Source organism: Aythya fuligula, chromosome 3 (genome assembly GCF_009819795.1).
Source record: "Aythya fuligula isolate bAytFul2 chromosome 3, bAytFul2.pri, whole genome shotgun sequence".
Lineage (NCBI taxonomy): Eukaryota > Metazoa > Chordata > Aves > Anseriformes > Anatidae > Aythya > Aythya fuligula.
This window is the reverse complement of record NC_045561.1, coordinates 76,780,087-76,796,579: the sequence shown is the minus strand read 5'-3', so window position 1 is coordinate 76,796,579 and position 16,493 is coordinate 76,780,087. Positions and strand designations below refer to the sequence as shown.

The 16,493-nt window shown below is 39.7% G+C and overlaps 1 protein-coding gene across 2 annotated transcripts; it reads right to left on the bottom strand.

Moving 5' to 3' along the window:
- Positions 1-394: 394 nt before the first annotated feature.
- HSF2 (heat shock transcription factor 2) lies at positions 395-14,822 on the bottom strand. 2 transcript variants are annotated; one of them, XM_032183941.1, is made up of 13 exons: positions 14,661-14,822; positions 11,804-11,912; positions 11,458-11,585; positions 10,584-10,708; positions 8,234-8,309; positions 7,014-7,075; positions 6,820-6,904; positions 5,843-6,009; positions 4,453-4,722; positions 3,785-3,890; positions 2,217-2,270; positions 1,517-1,601; positions 395-1,118 (listed from the first exon to the last, which is right to left on the bottom strand). In XM_032183941.1, exons 1-13 carry the CDS (start codon positions 14,805-14,807, stop codon positions 829-831), a joined length of 1,704 nt encoding a protein of 567 aa, XP_032039832.1. In that variant the 5' UTR covers positions 14,808-14,822; the 3' UTR covers positions 395-828. The 2 variants fall into 2 exon arrangements, with proteins under 2 accessions (XP_032039832.1, XP_032039833.1); XM_032183942.1 differs by lacking the exon at positions 2,217-2,270.
- Between the last annotated feature and the right edge of the window lie 1,671 nt (positions 14,823-16,493).

The following is a 16,493-nucleotide window of genomic DNA, read 5'->3' as shown; positions in this document are numbered from 1 at the left end:
TTTATATATAAACCTCAAAACTTGCGGATGAAATTACTTTCCAAAAAATATGCATAGGAAGACAAATTTTGAATAAGGCATTAAATACCAAGTCTGTTGAATTAATATTCATTTGGCACATGGAATAAGAGACCAACTCTTCCCAAGTATCACACTTAAGTAACATTTATTTTGTCAGAGTAGATGGTCCAAGTTAAAAGTACTCATGCAGTCAAGGGGCCTGGTGGCTGTAAAGAACTTTTCCCCAGTTTGTGCTATGTATAAGCACTTCCACTGAAGTGAAAGTAAGGCAGAACCAAGATTTAGCAAGGTACAGGCACTTTGTTCCCAGTTCAAGCAGGGAAAAAAAAAAGCCTACATCAGGTCCTGGTTCCCCCCCACCCCAAAAAAGCTTCATGTTTATTAAACAAAATGTTGTAAAAAACAGAAAAAAAAAAACAAGATACAGAAAGTCAGTGCTCCCTAACCATACACTACTATTTTACGTTATCATATGTAAGACCAGAAGTGGAAGAAACCATAAATCAAAGCTTATTCTTAACAAGTGTTCAGTTACCTTGGATATTGAGAGATATGTGTAGTATACCAAGTGTTTGACAGCAGTATAGTAACAGTCTGACTTGGTATTGCCAATGGTGCCTAATAGTACACTGTGTACACAGTACTACACAGCGTAGTTAAACAATTGCTTGAAGGAAGATAGGAAAGATATTTTGAATTCCACATTATCTGGTTACATAAAACAGTGATTTACAAAAAACTCATATACCAAACAATATTCTAAATAAATAGTTCATCTTCATGACTATATACAGAGTCCCCACTGCATTAGTTATCCAAGAACGGCATGTCTGTGTCCATGGGTGCTGGGGCAAGTTCACATAAATAGAACAGTGTGGCTTCACTTGCTTCTGCCTCTGTCAGCGGCTCCAGCCGCACCAGCTTGCTCTGAGTTGGTTCGGGATCCAGGCTGCTCTCCAGGAGCTCGTCCACTTCCAGCGGTTTGTCCACAGAGGAAGGAGTTTCGGTGGTGGAGCTCCCACTCTCAACATTGGAACCTGGGTTCCCATCAAGGAATGCAAGCAGTGGAAATGCAGTATACTGTATGAGTTGCTTATCTAAAGGAAAAAATTCCCAAAACATTATCAGTTCACATGCCATCCTACACGTAGAAAGACAAAGAGAAAAAGCAACAAAAAAAACAACACCCCATGTAACTTATTTTAAAAATGATTAATAATGAAAAGTTCTATGTGCTTGTTTTGAATTATTAGAGTTACTACATTCATTACATCCCTACATAAAGTTATTTATCCAGATTCTCCTGCAGAACATCAGATTCTCTATGGCTGGTATAGTGCCAAAAACTTAAAAAGCAAATATAATAAATATTTTGTTTTGGTTATTTGCTTATCAGCATCATACAAACCTAGACAAGCAAATAATTGAGACAGTTTTTAGAACAATGCTTGCTCAACTCTTAAAACATTTCAACAAAACACTTATTACAACTAACCTGATTTGGGCTTAAAAACTTGCGTTTCCTGTGAAGCAGCTGGACCAGCATTATTCTTTGTAGTTTCTATTCCCTTTGTCTCCATCTGGAAAACAAAATAAAATCTAAAATACATACTCCTCAAAGCTTCTTTCAATGCAACGGCAATGATGTTAGAACTTAGCTGACCAACCATTTAAAAAAATATTTGTGAAGGGATGCACTGGTATTAGTTACTCACGCTAACGGATCATGGCTGAGAAAATGTGAAATGGAAACACGGATTTATTCAAGCAAAACCAAAAACTAATGCTTACAAACAGGACAAACTCAAAGAGCTAGTATGTTGCTCTACTGCTTATTCTAATGTTTCCTTGCCCACCAGACAGCACAGACGGAAACATTTTGACAAAGTATGTTTGTAAGTACTAAAACTTGGGACAGAAGATACAAAAATCTTTACAAAAGAGGCTGGTAACAAAAGTTCTGGTTTCACAGTTTCAAATGACATTATACGTTGCTAATTAGAGTGTTTTCCCCCTTCCTATTTAAAGCCTAACAGGATGAATTCAACTGCAGCCTTCCTATACTCATGGAAGACTTGAAAGCAAGAGCATGAAAAAAGTGCTATTATACCAGTAAAGAAAACAGGACAGGATGAAAAAAGTTTGAATCTCTCACTACTGTGTGTACATTGAGCAATGATGGGTTTGAAACTTACTTTGGCATTAGTGATATGATCTGTGGGATTCATCTGCACGGAGCTTGTAAAAAGCTGAATAAGACAAAACACATCAAGCTTTAAGTATCTCGATGTTCCTATTAAGAATACAAGAACGTCACATCTGCATGTGTGAGAATAATCCCTGCAGTGTTTTTGCCCTCAGTAATCCCTGCAGTGTTTTTGCCCTCAGTTAGGATTAGAGTTTATTTACAGATAGTTACCACTTCTGCAAAGAAAATTTTCGGAGCATATTTTGGAATCGCATGAACTTCACTCACAAAGGAAACAACTGTAAGCATGTCTAACTCAGAGTAACATGGTTCACTGCAGTCTGAGAATCACCAATTCATTATTACTTTGCTCCATGGAGAATTGTGTGTACAATAAGGAGGAACATACCCTGAAGAAGTTTTCAAGTGACACTGAACTGGAAGGAGTCAACAATATATAGGGAGCAGAGCTGTTAAGAGGGATCTTAGCAAGCTGGGGAAGAGGCCCAAAAAGTACTCCATTGAGTTCAACAAACAAATGTATCTAGGACACAACCACTTCATGCACCAGCCTAGGTTAGTGACCGAACGGACAGGGAACAGCTCCTTGGAAACGGACCTGGGAGACAACACCCCATGTAAACCAGCAGTATGATTGTGCTGCAGGGAGCGATTGGTTTTAAGCTTCCCAGTATGAGAATTCTCAAACTACACAGAGTCCAAAGGGCCACAGATGGTTAGGGGGCATGAGACATAAAATGGGCTGAGAAAACATGGCTTATCTTGTCTGTAGAGGGCAGACAAGGGCACTAACTGCACCCTTCCACTACTGGTAAAGAGGTGATGCAGGGAAGACAAACTCCACAGAGGTGGATAGAGGACAAGATGCAAGAATGACATGCTGTAGTAGGGAGAATTTGGACTGACAGAAGGAAGTTCTTCACAGAGAGCAAAGCACTGAAGCAGGCACTCAGGGAGGCCATGGAAACTCCCTTTGGAGACTGCAGAATTTGAGTGGACAAGGCCCAAGCAACATGATCTAACTTTCAAGTTGGCCCTTGAGTGAGGAGGTTGGACTAGATGGCCTGCATAGACCCCTTCCAACCTAGATCATTCTGATAGATGTGAACCTGAAGAGAAATTGAGAACATACACATAACTCCCAAGAAATAACTTGAAACATCAGAAAACCTAAAATAAATGCCAAGAGCCTTTTTAACCCAAGTTCATTGAGATGACAACAGATTCCGTGCTAGGCCATTTCAAAGCAAAAGTATTAATCTAGTTGGTGTCTGAGTTCATGTAGCAACAAATAAAAACATTATTTCACTAAAAGCCATTCTTTGATCAAAAATTTACATCACTGTCATCACCACAGCATGCACTTGGGCAGTGGTGTAGTACAGTTATACCAGTGCCCCAGAAACACATATTCACAAATATTTATAACTGTCCTTTTTGAAAGGAAGAGCAAAATACAATCTTGAGCATTTTAAACAGTAACAGTCCACACAAATATTTTCTTGAGTGTATTACCAAAATGCTAGAAATATTGAAATAAACAGAGAAAATTACATCAACCAGTAGATCTGGATCTATGCTGAACTGTCGTCCTGATAACATGGCCTGGAAGTCCTCTAAACTGCAGTCAATACTGTCAAGATAATCCAGAAGTTCAACTCTAGAAGAAAAAACCAGTATTGTATTACTGTATCCACTAACAGAAGAAAGAAAAAAAAAAACACATAAGTTTTATACAGATGTACTACGTCATCTAAAAATCTTTACCAGCACTATTTTGACTTTTTCATTAACTTAACTTCTCGAAAAGACTGACAACTTTCAACCCTACTTTTTAGAGAAGAAGCCAAGTAAAGCAGACAGGTGCTCCAAAAGAGAAATCACATCTCTTGACTATGATTATCATCAGCAGAGACAGAACTCCTGCCTCTTACTAGTCCTAATGAAGTCCAATCTGCCTGCAAGAATCCTGCATATAGATCTTGACAGCATCATCAGTTTAAACAGCGTTATTTACAACATTACACTGTCAGATTATGTACTCCAATTCACTCCCTTCATGATGAAAATCAGAGGGGGTCCCATGGTAAAATACCTAAAATGGAAGGATCTTTACAGACTAGAACATTACCAGCATAATATATATGCCTTAATACAACATTACCAGTTCAGTCCTTTGAATTTCAATCAGTTCTAATATGTAAAAACATCAGGCTACTCACTTTCCAAGAAGATTTATATTCTGTGAAATTACTCCACTCTCATTGAGTATGGAATCCATCATTGAGACTGGATCTTCTGCAGTTAAAGTTGACTGGCTGTTCAGCTGTACAGCACTTGACATGAGCGGACTTGTACTGTCACTGACAGGGCTGAGGGGATCATTAGCTGGGACAGCAACTGATTCTGTGCTTTTATCCCCTTGAATTACAGGAGCGTATTCTTCCTCATTATCATCTTCCACAATTACTATATCAGGAGAATGACTGCAGCTGTAAAACAAGGCAAATGAATTAAGGTATTCCATACACAAATTGGTACACTATTCCATACACCTAGTTACTTTTTTAATGAAGTTCAGCTAGTAGACACTGTTCTGCTAGACCACATTAGCAACTATAACAAACATAGAAAAACAGTGGTGTTTTTGCGTTAGAACAAGAAAAGCTTTCATATAAATGTGAAGTAGCTATGAAGGAGGCCAAAGCATATGAGGCTGCCAAACAAGACAGACTATGTGTACTTTCCATCTTTCTGGTGGGACAAAATTCAACTCTGGATTAGTCGTAACATGAAGGATCTCAGTCAACTGTGTTACAGTTAATTAAGCTTGCTTTGTACACCAGAAAGGCAACCAAAACCACCAGGAAAAAAAGTCTTAAATAACTGGCTTTCCTCTGTATGCTGGTGGTTTTCTTAACCCTTAAGTAGTTGTACTGTCTTACCTTCATTAAACTTTTCTATCAGAGAATGCATTTCCAGACATCAGTTCAACAAACATAACAGTACTAGCATAAACGACATAGTTCAAGCATAAACTACGAATCTCTAAATTGTATTCCTTGGGGCATAATACAGGTCCTATCAATACCATGCAAATGAGGAACTACTTCTATAATGCTAAGTACAGAAAGAAGAAATGTAGTCTCAAACCACTTTGGACTGAAAAAAAAAAAAAAACACCAAAAAAAAAAAACCACCAAAATTCCCCAGCATAGTTATGTTCAAAGACCACATCAACACTTGATAAACAGCACATGCAAGTTAATCTCCACAAAAAAAATAAATTTAAAAAGAAGGGATGCCATTCCTGTCTGTATTCACAACCAGAAGTAAGAAGACATCAATTATTCTGTCTTTCGACAAGTAGCACACTTAACAAAGCACAATAATACAGATTACTTCTCACTAGTTTCTATCTTCAATATATTAAAACTCTGACAGGCAGTTAACTGGTTGGAATTCAGAGGAAACCTAGTGCGAATTCACAGATGATGCTCCTATACATGGAGTTTTCTTACCGCTTTAAACAGTATCTAAGACATCTGAATTATTTCATAATACACAGCATTGACAGCCAAATACCTATACAGAATTCTAGAGACCTCTTACTTGGAAGAATCTGAAGTGCTGTCTTCATTTGCCTCTGGTGTAACAGGAGGATTTTCATCAACCATGGTATTGTCCTCATCCGCCACATCCTCAGTAACATCATAAATAATGATGTCATCTGAAATTTGGTCCCTTTGTTTTAACCCTTCAGTTCTGTTGAGAGGTACCTGAGAATTATTTTAAAAAGAGTCAGGGGACAAAAGGACAATTAGCTTCAGCATTCTGTTCAGTTATCACTGCATCTTACAATGTTGCAATTTAAAACAGTAGAAGAATTTCCCAACACATTGGAGATTACAAGGGGTTTGTATGGATCCAAGTTTAACAGAAAAAAGACATGAATAAATAAATGAACAAACTGGAGAAGAGCTGCTACAGCAAACAAGTGCTTGGCAAGTAATACAGGCATAGAAATAAAAATATACTAGCAAAAGCAACAAAAAAGATACAAAGACAGGACTACATGAGAAGTACAAACACTAAAAAAAGTGACTACTAGCCTTGACCTGCCATTTAAGTAGTACTTGCTAGAGCACTCATTCTGATGATTTCTCCATCCACAATTATTTGTGCAGGAGAAAGTAACTTTCAGAGCTGTGACACATTCAAGCAGCACAGGGTGGATTCTTGTCCCTGCATGGGGCCCTCAGCTCCAGGAGACAACAGCAGAACATACACATGCTTAAAGGCACTATTGTAAAAAGCACACTGCTTTCAGTAGTATCACATGTAGCCGTATTTAATACACAGGTAAGTGGTTTACATATGTTCATACTGAAAAATGAATGGTAGTTATAAACTCACTTGGCTTCTGAAGGATACACATGGTATACTGCTTCCAGAAGCTGAAAGCTCTCAGTACAGTTATGTTTCTACCCCCAATATGACATGTTACTTGATCTGTCTGCTCCTCCTGCTCTCCTTCCTTCACCAGAACAAATTGCACGCATAAAAAAAGACAAACAAAAAGAACTTACATGATGGTTACTGTCAGCTGGTTCTTTCACAATTTGCTGAAATACATTTGACTTTGTAGGTCCGTTAGTGTTCAGAAGAAGAGGCCTAAATCACAGTAAAGGAAGAAAGCCATCTCAGAACTAATTCTTCCATTTTATTCAACAAAACATGTCAGCACACTTACTGGATAGCAAGTTTTCAAGGCCATATTTACCTCTTGCGCTTTAGGCTCACTAGTTGGTTATTCTGCACCAAGGTAACAATAAATTGCACAATCTATGAGGAAAATAATACTATCATTAGTCAATCTACCCTGTAATTGCTTTTCTCTGACCACCAACATACCTCATAGCATAAGACTTTGTTAACCAAATCTATACCAAAATAGCACATCACTTATTTTGTGTGTAGTGTTTTCTATACAAAACTGTTCAAAAGAATTATAAATCAAGGTAGATCAGAAAACATGGCTGGTAATATCTAAAAAGAGAGTTAATCACTTGTTTGAGAAAGGCTTTTTTTCCACATATCAAGTAATCATTTTTTACACATCACTCAGAATATATTAAAAAATCCAGTAACTCAGACTATCAGAAGAATTCTAATTCTAATGACAGAAGGCACGTAAGGGTGTTGACTATATATATAACCTGTATCTATAAATACTGGGCCTGATGAAACGCTTTTTTGACAGATTTAAAAAAAAAAAAGATACACACAGTTGACAGTATTCATCAGCTGCTTTTCCCTTTGAAATCTCAGCCTATTTTCACGTATGTTTTAAATTTAAGGACTAAATGAAAGTCTCTGGCTTGAACAAACTGAAAAAAAGATCAGCAAAAGTCTCTGCTATAAGGCTGCTTATAGTATTACTATTTCTGATACATAAACAAAATAAGAATCTGTAAACTCTTTGCATTTACATTGGTTTTGGCAGATAATAAATCTAAAAAACTGCTAAGCTAAGCTAACATATTAGCAGTGCATTGCATTCAATAACCTATTTTTCCAATAACATTAGAAATACACAGTTAGTATTAAGTGGAATTAATCTCCAACACTGAACTTCATAATTCTTGTCGTAAGATACAGTTTTTCCAGAGATCTGTCAGTACAGTCTATTAGTCATCTGATTCCTGAAGAAATCAAAAACCAATGGACCATTTTAAGGGCATCTTAATGAATGATTTACGATGTTACTGGAATTCTTTCTTTGAAAATGTTTACAAGAGTTTTGGCCTTAACTTTTGCTTTTGGGGTGAAATATACTGAATGTTTGTTTCATAAAGGTTTGCTCACCATGCACCACCCAGTTGTTCTTTTATTAAGAAGTTATTTCCCATGCTATGATAAAAGAGTGACGGCAAAGAAAGGTAACATGACAGGGTATCCTAGCTTAGTAGCTCTCATACTGATGTTTGAACTAAGTCTTACCTTCCTAATAACTTGCTGTTGTTGCAAGTGTTTTGCTCTCAGTTCTGCAACTTCTCTCCAAAGAGATTCATTCTCTCTGTTTGAAAAGGATAATTTAAAAATCAAAATTTAAAAAATCAAATGTTTGAAATATTCACAGGAATATTTTTTGTTAAAGATTAGTTAGTTTCATTAAACCTCTTTGAAATGTGTTTTTAGGTTTCAGTGAAAAAAAATCACAAAGTCAACAAACTTCACAAATAACTAACTACAAAATGGAGAACCAAACACAACGAATAGCTTGAAGAGAACTTCCAGCCTCCTTAAAACATATTTCTTCCCAGAGAAATACTTATTACACACACATTCAGCATTTCAAAATTTACTATTTTGTTTCCTTTGTTTACTTTCTCTTCACTTTCATAAATAAATAAATAAATAAAAATTAAACAAACATACCACTAGTTTCTGGCAGCAGCAAAGGACTAAACAGCTAAGTAATATCCCTTGGGAACAGCCCTTTCACCAGTAAATACTGCGTTTTCTCATCAAGCCTGCATGCCCCTCCTCACAGACCTCTTGCTAGATGCAAGACATCTATCAGAAACTACATCCACCTTGAAAGCACCTTTGTAGAACGAGCCTTACAAGCAGCTGTAGGTTATAACAGTTGCCTTTATTAGCTTCAGTAAAGGGGCACATATTAGGTGCTGAAAAATAGGAGCACAGCAGAGCTGGCAGCTTTCAGGGAACACTGCCATTTCACAAACCTTGGTTGTTGCAGTTCTCACAAGAGTCCAGAACAGAGATACTATAAGAAGTGCTGTAAAGTGACCCTTGCCATCGTATCCATGAACCTTATTGTTTCCAACAGCATAAAGCATATTAATCAGTAGATAAAGAACACCAAAAGCTTCAGTGGATAAGACAACATACCACCCTCCTCTGTTTCGTTGTTTAGTTTTCAACACAGATGAATGCCAAAACGGGAAGAAAATCTCTCCATTGGTGTTTCATGTTTTTAGGAAACCTTAAGCTTATTTTTCACAAACAGCTGCTGATAGGCAGTATGATGAAGATTAGCAGCAGTCTGAGGATTAATGTCTAACACACAATTTAAAGGCACAGTTTCATCACAAATTTAGTAACTGCAGTCAGGGATTCTGAACTTTCTCAACCTTTCCACCAGCTTTATGAACATGTTTTTGTAGGACCAGGTCTTCTGATTTAGCTTGTTTCTACTTAAATCATTTTAAACTCGTGGAACAAGATGGGTATCAAACACCGACCCCTCTGTCTTCTTATCTCTACAAACTGTCAGGTTGTTAGCAACCAAATGTCATTTTAACCAGTCAGCCCTGCTCTGAGCAGGGCTTTGAACCTTATGGCCTCCTGAGCTGCCTTCCAACCTGAATTCATCTATGATTCAAAAGGATGAATGTGAGCATTTTAATTTAGACTGACCAGTTTCTAATAAAGACCCTTCCTGGCCAAAATGTTCGCATTTGAATACTCTATCACACAAGTACTTAGAACTGAAAACACCAACTGAATGACACTATGTCATTCTCAAAACTTGAACATACTGCTCACCTCTGCTGCAGAGACGAGCAGTCATTTATTTTGTTAATTCAGAGTCCTGAGGAAGAGTTACCATGGAGGTGCTCTGACTTACAGTGCAAGAGCTTATCCCTGTATTATCCTGTCTGCATCTACACACTCATACATTTGTGACACACATCTCTCATATTGTTGAGAATAATAACTACACAAGATATACTGTTCTAAAAATATTTATATTTTGATTTTTGATTCTATATCTTTGTGGCTGAGGTAACTAATGAATATCCAAATTAGATTTCTAATCAGATTTTTATAAGTATTAATTGTTCTGCAATTTCAGCAGTGAGGGAATGAAGACAATACAAGGAAAATAAAAAAGTAATGAGCAAAAACATTAATTATAGTATGAAGGTATCACAAGCAATTTGCACAAACCAAACTCTGCCTCAGACTAAACACAGTAACTATTTCATACTTGAAGTCACTCATTCTCAGCATACTCTACTCTAAGAACTTACTTAATATTCAGCCTTGGCACCATTATGGAACTAAAATTAAACATAGTGTTTAATTGCCTACTACTAGACAGTTCTTCAAGCACCAACTTTGCTTATTACTTTAAGTCATATCAAAACATTCCATTTTAAATGCAATTCTTTTACTGAAATTTCTCTTCCCAAAGCAATAGTTACAGTTGGACACTCAGAAATCCTTAAAACTGTGTCTCACACTTAAGTCAGATTTGTTCTCCAATATCTATTGTCAGAATTACTCAATTTCAGAGCTGAGTTGCTGATGGGACATTTACCTTTTCAGAGCAGACAATCGAGATTCAATAGTCTCTTGTTTAATTTGCACCTTTTGAGCACTACTTATTATTTTGGAGAGATCCTCCTGGCGTATCTTGTTTTCTTCAGGTCTTGAAGAAGAAACCTTTAAAAGATGAGAATCCAGAAGCAACACTTTACTTATTTTTATTATTTTATTTTGTAGATCAAGTATATTTTGTCTAGTGTTGATACTATGAGTTAGTAATAAAACAAACATCAAATACTATAATACAGAAACTCCTTACAACAGACACCATATTAGTTTTAGTTATCACATTTGTATTCATTCAGATTTTTCAGGCATTGTACCCAGTGCTCTGTATCATAACTGCTTCAAACTAACCCACGCTAAAAAGTGTCTCCCACCACAGTTTAATGTGTATTTGTTTCATAACAATGTTCTTATTCACTCTATTTAGAATAACAACAGAGCAAATTTCAGAAATATGTGTGTTTTTATGTTTTTCCTCCTCCTTGGTGGAAACTTTACTACTTGCGGTAGCTGCGCTCTGAAACAAGCTACATAAACAGACTGTTTAGTGACGGTACAGTCTAAGCACGTGTTGCACTCCTAGTAGATGTTTGCTAAATGTTCTATTTACACACCTAATTTTTGCTGCCTGTCAAACTACGACAGGGAAATACTTAGAGGAGCCTAGTCAAATAGTCAAAACCCCCAAATGCCTTTAAATAGATCTTATGTGTATGAATGAGAGCAGCACAGTTTATTTACTTCTCCAGACTCCACCACGCTCATTTGTACTCACAATCTTGCAATTAAACATAACATATAATTTGCTATTCATTTATACTTACTGGTATAGCTTTTTTACATATTGAGTTTTCACTAACCTTCCTTTTAATGTGTTCCAACAAGTCCTCCCGACCCTGCTTAAAATACGGGTGCTGAAACTCTACTGGACCATCTCGCTCCAGTTTGACAATCCCCGAATCAACATGGACAACTTTACGGAAACCATCTTTAATAAAAAAAAAAAAAAGAAAAAAAAAATCTCTCAAAGCCCACGTTAAGGAAAACAAACTATATTGCTCCGACTGTCCTTTTATCAGTTTTAAGAATGCGACAGCAACCTAGTAGCAGAGAACGCAGCAGAAATGCTCAAAGGAAATACTCTATAACTAAACACATGCAGGATCGTGAACTATGCCAGAAACCAAAAAAAACCCAAGAACTTACACATGTTTAACTGTCTGACAAAGCTTGCCATGTTGTTGTGCTTGAAGTATTTGGGAAGAATCTCTTTTGCGAATCTCTGTTCATCCAACACCAAGAAACTCTGGCCATTCTAAAACGAGAGAGACATTAAGCTTCTTAAAGACTATTGTAGAAAACACTCTGGGCTTTTAGAATTAATCACCGCATAGGAATGCTTCCTTTGTGCATGCAGCACAAAACTGATCTGCTTGCCTACAGTTTTCCACAACAAAAGTGTACAAACCCTGCAGCTGCAAAGCAACAGAGAATTCCTAATTTACATTGCTATCCATATCTAAAGGGAAACATTTCTATTGTTACTCTTCACTTCCTCAAGAGAAATGAATTAACGACCAGTTTACCAACAAGTATCAGTGCCACTACAGCAGAATACTGTCGATGTTGTATGTAGCTTCACAGTCTTGGGAAGGAACAAAGCAAAGAGATTGTGCAAGGTAAAAAACAAAAAAGCCACCGCAACACAACAAAACACAGCTTAAGTCCCTTCCGCTTCTCATCATAAAAGCATGACTAGTTTGGTAAGACCTGTAGAGAAGGTGAAACTGTGAAAAGCTGAGGGTGTCCACTGGATTTCAGTTACCAAACAGCACTCAAGACAATACCTCTCTCCCTGTGATGCCAACTGTGAGGGAGGACTGATCTTTTCCCCACTGAACTGGTCCTCAAATTTCATCCACGGACTGAGATTAAAATAGAAAGAAGGCTCTGCTCTTTGTTCTTCAATGATATTGCTCCATTAACTAAAGGACAAGTAATTGGCAGGATGCAAATCAGCTGCTTCAAAATGGTACAGGTTTCTCTGTGGTCTACCCACAGTACTCTCACTTTGCACCTACGGAGAAGCCTACCATCTTTGACAAATGCCATCACTGATACTCCATCTGCTCAGAAGCCCTTTAGTTCACAGGGCTCCCCACTTGTTTCTTACCCTCCCCCCCCCGCAATGCCAGCAGCTGTACATTCCCTAACCAGCTTGAAAAACCAGCCACGAGACTATGTGAAGACCTTTGCCTAAGAACTTGTTTCTGACAAGCAAGCAAGGATCACCAGAAGCACGATTTATAAATGGAATGCCATTAGATGTGTTACAAGCACAAATCTGAGAACAGTAGGAAGATGAAAGGTTTCCAACTTCCCAGTAATGTATACCTATCTCCTGCTGAGAATCAGCCAGCATAAAGAAAATGGGAAGCAAAACAGCACGAACAGATGACTTTAGCTAATGCATTAACGTAACTCACCAGCTGAAGGTATTCAACTGGTGCTAGTGACCTGTAACACCAAAAGACAGCTTTCACACAGCACCTGACTTCACTGGTACTTTGAGAATTTTCAGACCTACAGCAGAACAATTTGGGAGATAGTTCTACTAGTCCTTGTTGCCTTGACAATCATCTACACTGATGTAAACAGACGTTAGGTTAAGGCCTGACTTTAACTCAGCGAAGCCTTACTACATAGCTGAATACAGTTTTCAAATCTTATTCTTACTAACAGCAGCATACAACAATCGTCCAAGTATTTAATCTGTTATTCCCTGTATGTGTTTCAATGTCACCCCAGCCTCCACTGAGATAGGTATATGGAGAGACAACATGGTTGTTCTTCAGTGTCTATCCTCCCAGTGTAGAGACATCGACTTGTACAGAAAAAAATGAAATGTTAGAGTTATAGCACTTTTTCTCCACTATTACACCTGACATAGTGTATTTTTAAAACAGGCAAACACTTGCATACCAAGGGCTGCCAATATCCTCTGCCACCCAAGAACTGCTAAATGCTGCTAACACGAACCATGATCAGTAGATCTTCCTTCCACAAATTGCCTTGCAGAATCTCTAACAATTTGGCCTTGATTTTTAATTAAGAAAATAATACAAAGATATCTAGTAGCAGCCTTGGTACATTTACTTAAGATAAATACATAAATACATTTGGGAAATGTCCATAAGGTGGCAAAAATGGCAGGTAAGGTAAGCAGCCCTCAGCATCTCTCTTCCAAAGGAAACAAGCAGATGGAAAGCTGCTGTGGTCCAGGCAGAATCCACGAGTTTCCCTCTCCAAAACGTTCAGGTTGAAGTCACCGGTAACCTGGTATCAGTGCAGCGATGGCAAGCGCAGGCAACCTTTGATGGTTGCCTGAATATTTAAAATAAACCGAGCTGAGAGCAGCCATCTCAGCACCACCCGAAGATGCCAAGGCGGTTTGAGAACAGGCCCTTTTACACACGCCGCTGGGACACCGTTTAAGATAGAGAGAGGCATGACGTTATGGTGCAACAATCCGCGCGGCGCTGCGGGAGAGCCCCCGCCGCCCAGCCCCGCGCCTCCCGCACCGCCCCGCCGGGCTGCAAGGAGGCGGGCGCGTCCTGCTTTACGGTATTTTCAGGCACCCGCGGATTTCGCAGCCTGGCACTTGCCCACAAAGGATCCGAGAGGAAGGCCACCCGGGGCCCGTTTCCCTTTTTATTTATTTATTTATTTATTTTTTACACATTTATTTCTGAGGGACGACCAAGCCCAGCCAGACACGCCCGATGGGCTCACGGCGCACCTTTCCCCCCCCCCATATCCCCAGGGGGGCCCCTCCGCACCCACCGCGGTGCCCCCCGGGGCCAGCCGCGAACAAAGGGGTGGCGGCGTTGTGGGGGGGGCTCCCGCACCGCCATCCCCACGTGGCCGCCGCCTGCGGCCCGGCCTCGCGCCCCCCCCCCGCCGCCTTCCCTTCCAGCCGTTAAACGGCTGCGAGCCCCCCCCCCCTCAGCGCGGGTACCCCCCCCTCCCCTCCCCGAGGCGGGCCCAACGGTCGGCGCCGCACCTGGCTCCAGGTGATGAGCTGGTTGCTGGGCGCCTCGCCCACCAGCGCCCACAGCTTGCTGAGGAAGGCCGGCACGCCCGCGCCGGCCGACGGCGGTTGCTGCTGCTGCTGCTGCTGGGCGGGCTGCTGCGGGTGCTGCTGCTTCATCGTGCTCGGGAGCCGCGGCGCTGCGGCGCGGCGCGGCCGGGGGAGGGGCAGCTGGAGGAGGAGGAGAAGAAGCGGCGCGGTGCAGCCCCGCTGCCGGCCCCGCCCCTCCCGGCCGCCGCCCGCGCATGCGCGCGCCTGCGCGCCGCTTTTATGTAACGGGCCCACGTGCGCCGCCCTCACGTGCCACAACAGCTCCGCCCGCGCGTGCAAGTGGCAGGCGGCGGGAGCCAATGGGGGGCGCGCCTGCTCGCAGGGGGCGGGACCAGGTGCGTTGAGGGGACGGGACACGAGTGTGGTGGGCAACTGCCGCCAGGCCCTGCCATGAACCTCCTCAAGATGGCCACGGCCGCTGGTGCTTGCTCTACTTACTGCTTGCAAGGATAAATAAATAAAAATGCTGATTTTTCAGAGTTTCCAGTTACAATAACTCACAAAACTGTCCTCCTCTCCAAAGCCAGCTGAAGCAGTCACTTCTGGTGTCACCTGGCTGGCACAGGTGCTGAGAACATGCCCTTCTTACCCAATCCTTAGTATTCAGAAGGCTCTGTAGTCTAGTAGAACAGTCAGGAAGTAGCTACTCAGGTGGAAACATGAGTTTACAGAGCATGCTAATTTATATAGATGATCTGAGAAAACACGTAATAAGCATATGCACAACACACCCAAGCTAACTCTCTAGCGAAGATGTCTATCATTCCCTAAGGATACCTCCTTCCAAGTATTTAAACTTCAGATGTACTGACTACATAGCCTCTGAAAAGAGATTGATTTAAATCAAAAACATAGTTGAAGGAAAATAGCCTAGTGAATAGCAAAAATGCAGTAAAATTCATTTCCTTCCAAACTCCAACCATTTTGATAAAAAATATTTGCAGTGAAGTCTGATTAAGCAGCTCCTCTACAGCACTAAAGCGACTATCTTTATAACAAATTGTCAGTCACTGACAGTGTTACTGGTGTTTCAGTTTGTTAAGTACCATCATAAAACAGCAAATCAAATCTGAAAAGTCTCAATAAAAAAAAAAACACACAACAAAACAAGGTCAACCTGATCTGCTTCAATCTGTAGTGGGAACAGCACAATGTAATAGAAAAGAAAAACACCTTAAGAACTTTTAGCTTAATAGTTCACAGGAAGATGAATTTAAGTATTTTGTATTCAAGCTACATATCAACTAACTTCTTTCTCATAGCATTAGCTGGTTACAATAACCTTTAACAAGCTAATTCACTCATGTTCACTATGTCATGACTGAAAGAAATCAGAACTACTGAGTTTATTCCAAATACCGATCCTGAGAAACTAAAAATAAATGCCTTAAAACCTATTAAAAACATTTGTAATAATTGTCAGAGCAATTTTTTCATCCTAACATGTATGCAAATTCCTACTAGTTTCCATTTATGTAGCTAGAAATGCCAGATAAGCAGAGCAAATATAATTATGATTTAATCTGGACACAGTTTTGTTCTCCATCTTATGTTTTCTGTTTACATCATCATCTTGGTGACAAAGACTTTTATATAATTTGGTTCCTAACCTCTCATGGTTGAGGGAAGTCAAACTTTTCCTGTTGGACCTCAGTTTAGGGGAAAAAAATAAAGAGGAATTTTCTTCTGAGGCCTTAAGGCATAAGAACTCAAAGTTATTAATTTAATACTTAACATACTGCTCAAGTAACCCTT

Coding starts and splice junctions, on each gene's coding strand:
- HSF2 (XM_032183941.1), bottom strand. CDS start 14,807: ATGAAGCAGCAGCACCCGCAGCAGCCCGCCCAGCAGCAGCAGCAGCAG. Junction 8,310..10,583: donor CGATTGTCTGCTCTGAAAAG/GTAAATGTCCCA, acceptor CTTTTCAAACAG/AGAGAATGAATCTCTTTGGA. Junction 6,010..6,819: donor CAGCTGACAGTAACCATCAT/GTAAGTTCTTTT, acceptor AATAATTCTCAG/GTACCTCTCAACAGAACTGA.